This window comes from Homalodisca vitripennis, unplaced genomic scaffold (genome assembly GCF_021130785.1).
Source record: "Homalodisca vitripennis isolate AUS2020 unplaced genomic scaffold, UT_GWSS_2.1 ScUCBcl_7197;HRSCAF=14775, whole genome shotgun sequence".
Taxonomy (NCBI): domain Eukaryota; kingdom Metazoa; phylum Arthropoda; class Insecta; order Hemiptera; family Cicadellidae; genus Homalodisca; species Homalodisca vitripennis.
Window position 1 is genome coordinate 37,817 of NW_025783348.1, and position 6,000 is coordinate 43,816.

General features: G+C 32.9%; 1 protein-coding gene across 1 annotated transcript in view; it reads left to right on the forward strand.

Annotated features, from left to right (window-relative positions):
* LOC124374088 (trifunctional purine biosynthetic protein adenosine-3-like) overlaps positions 1 to 4,224 on the forward strand; it is a 41,010-nt gene extending 36,786 nt beyond the window's left edge. Inside the window, 4 exon segments of the mRNA XM_046832385.1 lie at positions 1,619 to 1,864; positions 2,822 to 2,898; positions 2,900 to 3,020; positions 4,109 to 4,224. Coding sequence (XP_046688341.1) covers positions 1,619 to 1,864; positions 2,822 to 2,898; positions 2,900 to 3,020; positions 4,109 to 4,224 — 560 coding nt within the window.
* Positions 4,225 to 6,000: the final 1,776 nt, after the last annotated feature.

Here is a 6,000-nt window from a genome sequence, read left to right on the forward strand (position 1 = left end):
AAACTGCTGTTTGAGTGTTTAAAACATAAATGTATACCCAGTTGTATATAAAACCCCTTGTATTTGGTATTTAAATTTATCCTCCTCAGGGAATTACGAGGTATGTACACAAAGTAAGTTTCGTTTGGTTTTATTAAAAAAGTGTATAGATACAGAAAAAATGTTTATTGTACAAACATTTACAACTCACATTTAGATAGAGTAATTACTTTTGTACACAAATTCCGGAATTTTGTAGGCATGTGTTTGAATGCCTTCTTCATAGAAGGTTGCCGCCTATGTTTTCAACCATGTGGTAACATGTTCTTTCATCTTTTCATTATCAACCAAGTTTTAAACACCAAGATTTCAGATGTAGGAAGAGATGAAAGTCGCTATGAGTGAGGTCCAGGTTGGAGGATGGTCAAGAATGTCCCAGCCAAATTTCTATACAAACTTTTTGTCACATTAGCAGTGTGATGTCAGGCATTATCGTGGAAAAAGACAACACCTTTTGACAGTAATCCTCAGCACTTGTTCTGTATAGCAGCGCGATCTCTTATTACGGGTGTCGCAGTAAACATCTGCATTGATTGTTTAGCCTCATGGTAAAAAATCAGTCAGCAAAATGCCTTTTCTCCCAACATTTTTTTTGTGCACTTGTGTACCATGATTTTTCGAGGTGTCAAGATTTGCTTAGGCTTAATCTTTGCTGGGGTAGAAGTGTGTCTCCATTCCATCGATTGCTGTTTAGTGTCGGGGGTGTCATAAGATACTCAAGTTTCATTTCCAGTCAGTGACATATCACAGAAAATAAAACCATCAAAGTCTTCATCGTAGCGTTTCAAAAAGTGAAGTGCACTGCCCAACTGTTGTTTTTCTGTTGCTGTTCAGTAGGAATTTTGGGTATCCAATGTGAAATTTGGGTATACAGTTTTTGAAAATTTCAGTTCTTCAGTAACGGCTTCAATTAGTGATCATGTAATTTGTGGAAATTCCATGATCCATTATCGTGGAAATAGAAACAGAATTTACTTTGTGGACATACCTTGTACATATAATTAATTATGAATGAAATAGTTTATGCATGTTTATTATAATTACACCAACTGGAAATCATAATATCAGATGTAGATTTATGCAGATTTTTAATGGGTTAATGGAGTTTCATTTAATCATTTCCCACTTTTATGAAAACCTTTCCTTTGGTAGCATTTTTATACATAATATATTTCTTTCATAATTTTGATAAAACATAGCAAATAGACAAACTTAATATGTAATCTCGATTCTTTATGGTATAGTTTATTATAAATTTGCCAATATATGTGAGTTGGTTGCGATGCAGGTGGAGAAACAGCAGAGATGCCGGGATTGTACAAGGATGGAGACTTTGATGTGGCAGGATTCATGATGGAGGTTGTGGAGTGATATATTAGTTTATTGTCTCAAGTGTCGAAGGTTGTCAGTATATGTGAGTTGGTTGTGATGCAGGTTGGAGAAAACAGCAGAAATGCCGGGATTGTACAAGGATGGAGACTTTGATGTGGCAGGATTCATGATGGAGGTTGTGGAGTGATATTAGTTATTGTCTCAAGTGTCGAAGGTTGTCAGTATATGTGAGTTGGTTGCGATGCAGGTGGAGAAACAGCAGAAATGCCGGGATTGTACAAGGATGGAGACTTTGATGTGGCAGGATTTGTGGTGGGAGCTGTGGAGCGAAAACACTTATTACCCCGAGTGTCGGAGATTAGCGCCGGAGATGTGGTGATCGGAGTGCCCTCCTCTGGTCTACATAGCAATGGGTTCAGTTTGGTCCGCCGAGTCATGGACCTGCATGGCCTCTCCTACGATAGCCCGTCTCCTTTTAGTGACAAGACTCTTGGTACGTTACGTGGTATTTGTTATTTACTAACTTCATATTACACTAAAAGTAGTGTATTTATATTGTCATAATAAGTTATTTTATCTGTCAAAAGCAACAGAATACAGAAATACAGTTTTGTTCTCGGGCATATTTTTATATTTTTATAGGTTTAGGAAAAGAAGAGAAGAATGCCTAATCTTGTAAAAGTCCAAAGAATTTTAGAATGGTGTGTAAAAACAAGTCAAATTATCAATTTTTATTAAAATAAAGCATGCTGTTAGTATAAAAGAAGTAAAAAAGTTTTAATTAAGGTTTGAAATTTTTTTTCATTTTTTAAGAGAAATTTTGCTGTTTTAACATCATTCTTGTAACTTTTTAATATTTAATTTGATATAAAAATGTTAGAATTAAACCATTTTGAAGGAAACTGGATTTTTCCGGACATTTGCCTTCACAAAAAATCCTGTTTCCTTCACAATCCTTCCATCGTCAAAAATAACCTTCAAAACAAAGAGTAAACCATTTTAAATGAAAAGAAACGCTTTTTCAAATGCAATCTCTAATTTCTGTATTACCACTTTTTACAGCCAGAAAACCTACAATTTTCCTCCTTTACTAGCACAGCATTTTTTCTATTTTGCTGAAAAAACTTTTAGACTCCAAATTAATAATCATACTATGAAAAGTTGTAGGCATTGGAACCAAGACAGCAATGTATTTGTATATTGCAAAATATACACCTTTTGTATTTTCTACACTCAGCTTCTCCCAAAGGGAATAAACTCAGAAAAGAGTTTATTGATTTTAGGCTCTATAACATATGCAAATTCTGACATTATTTTTATTGATGTAACTGCAAGTAACTAATGTTTATAAGCTAGCTTTCTGATTTAGTGGTTAGAAGTTTAGTGAGCACTCTGTAAGGTAATCTATCTGATACCCAGACTATCATGAATTAACTGATAATGATTGCAGGGGAGGAGTTGCTGACACCAACCAAGATATACGTGAAGGATGTGATGCCGTTTATAGACAAGGTGAAGGCCATCGCCCCACATCACCGGTGGAGGTTTAGTGGAGAATATCCCTCGTGTACTGCCCTCAGATGTCTCTGTGCGTCTGGACGCATCTCACTGGCCTTTACCACCCGTCTTCGGTTGGCTCGCAGTTGCAGGTTACTTGGCTTGCTCATTTTTACATTTTCTAGGAATAAGTGTTTTGGTCTCCAAATAATTGTTTTTGTATTAGATTAATTTTTCCACAAAACGATCAAGACACTCAAGGATTGAACTTTCACATATTTAGATGCCTTATTGGTGGTTTCATTTATTTAAATTAAATCTGTTACACAAATTATAAGGTGTATTCCAAATTCTGGAACTTAAATAAAAAAAAGGTTTAGTTGTACTTTCTTTGTTACAAAAATATACTAACAAAAAAATTATATAAAGAGAGATTTTGTGGATTTTGCGGATCTATCTACACTATATAAATTGAAATTTATTACACATTTTTTTACCAAAATTACAATGTTCACATTGAAAATTATTTATTATCATGACTGTAATATAGCTGTAAGAAGACGTAATTCAAGGGCATATTAGAAGATTAAACCACATATCTCAGTAATAAAGTCTGTCGATCGTATGCCATCTTTTGTAAATGTTTCTTTAATAATGTATGCTGCAGCCCAAACAATCCAAGTATCTCATTTTCTGGGTTCACTTTGTACAAATTCTCAACAACAACTTTCAAAAGAATATCTGTAGATGTTTTTCGAAGTAGGTTTCTTTTTCCTTTATACTATAATCTCTTGTTATTGTTTAATTCATTGTTGGCACTCATCAATTTTTTTCAATGCTATAATGTTTCCTTAGATGTGCTAAAAATGTTTCAAATATGTCACAGCATGAGTTTTGTGGTACCATGCCTTTCTAGCAACAACTCTTTCACATTCGTTAGACATACTCTCACTCAACGCAGCTATGGTGGGAAGGGTTTAATCAGTGGGAATGTTGAGTTTAGATCCAGTTCACCTTCCTCTTAGTTTACGTTCTAACTTGTGTAGAAAACAAAATAATAAAATTTTTTTCTTTTTATAGACACAGTCATCCTACTATTTTCCTCACATAGATCCTATGGAAGGCTATTGTGTTAAACTTAAATTTCAAAGATGGAATATTCGCTTTTTGTTCTAAATTCAGTAGGGTAAAAATATTTTAGGGGAGTATTTTACAATAGCTCTGATATACCTGCCATTAGGTGGAGTGGGCAAGAAGGAACTGCTGCGCACATTCAACTGTGGAATTGGACTCGTGCTGATTTGTCGCCCAGAAATATGTGGAGGATGTTTCGCCGTGGGATACCAAACGCTTTAGTTATCGGCAATGTCAAGAAAAGAAATGAAGGTAAGTATTGTATTGAATAGTAAATAATTGTTTACAGACAGTAAAACCAACCACTTACAGTAATCTATATATATATATATATGTGGATGATGTTCGCTGTGGGATACCAAACGCTTTAGTTATCGGCAATTTCAAGAAAAGAAATGAAGTACGGTAAGTATTGTATTGAATAGTAATAATTGTTTACAGACAGTAAAAACCAACACTTACAGTAATCTTTTATATTATATATTATTATATATATATGTGGAGGATGTTCGCCTGTGGGGAATACCAAAAACGCCTTTAGTTATCGGCAATGTCAAGAAAAAGAAATGAAGGTCAGTTATTGTATTGAATAGTAATAAATTGTTTACAGGACAGTAAAACCAACACTTACAGTAATGTATATATATATATATATTAGAAACAGATTAATTTTCTTCTTCTTTAACAAATAAACCACACGGTATATTGTTTGAAACATTTATAAAATTTTCGTGTATCTAGGTACACTTCTTCAGATAAATAACACTTGTATCAATAATTTACATAAATTGTGAACAAAAAAATAGGTAAGAACTCAAACAAGAAATACAAGCATTATAAATAAAATACAGTAGATCAGAGCAGCTGAATGGGCCAATTGACATGACGTGTGGTGAATAAGTAGACGAAAAAATAAATTTTATCTTAAATTAAGACCCCTTATATTATATTTATACATATATATATATAGATATATATATAATTATATAGATATATTTTAATTCCGCAAGCGAATCATTCTCCAGAAAATTTCTTCAAGATGTGACGAAAAAACATATATTTTGAGGTTGGAGTGCCAAGGAACGGTGGGGAAAAAAATGTACCAGACATGACAAAAATTAACCCAGGCTTCTGCCCCACTGGCCTTTGAAGTTAAAGAAGTCTCCATAAGAAATGTATTGGTGAATAAACAGTTCCCAATTTAAGTAACCTTATTGAAAGTAGTGAAGTTTGAATCACTGCAGTGGTTTTTAATAACCTGTATTTTAAGTTTAGCAATATTGGTTTTATTAGTCTGTTTCTGTTCATTTTTGGAAATGTTGTAAATCGGCATAAATCAATTTTATATTTTTCATTACACACAAAAACACATTATTTTAGGTGAGATTATCCAAATTAATTCAGTATACATGGAAAACATTTTAGTCACACAATGCAATATATTTACATTTTTTGAACTCTTTAATGTTAATAAAATAGTTTAATTAATAGAGATTTGGTTAGGATAAGAAAAGTTTTTGGCCATGTCCTGTCTTAATATTTTTTAAGTAATGCAGTTTTTAAATAACTTTTTTAAGCTCAAGTGCCTTAAATTGTTTGTATTCTTTTCTATTTGAAATGCTCTTTAACTTTATATATATCTCATGGCTCTTTGTTTCATACATTTTGAAATTTTTTGTTTTGTTCCCCGACAAATGTTCCCTTTGAAAGTTATGAAGACAGAAAAAATGTAAAATTTAGCATTTAAACTAGTCTTGGTAGGTAAAACTTCCATAAAAAAATTTCAACCAAATTCCAAAATTAAATATTTTTCATTGGTTGATTTGACATGGAATAATCCTTGTGTTTGTCATTACTGTGTGGTGGTTTAGCAATCTGCAATCATGTTTTATTTGATTGCAAGATCATGATGTGGGAAAAAATGTTTCGAGAACAACCCCCTTCAGCAATTCCAAAAGTCAATCACTGTCAACCAGAACGAGTGGCATGTTTAAACTA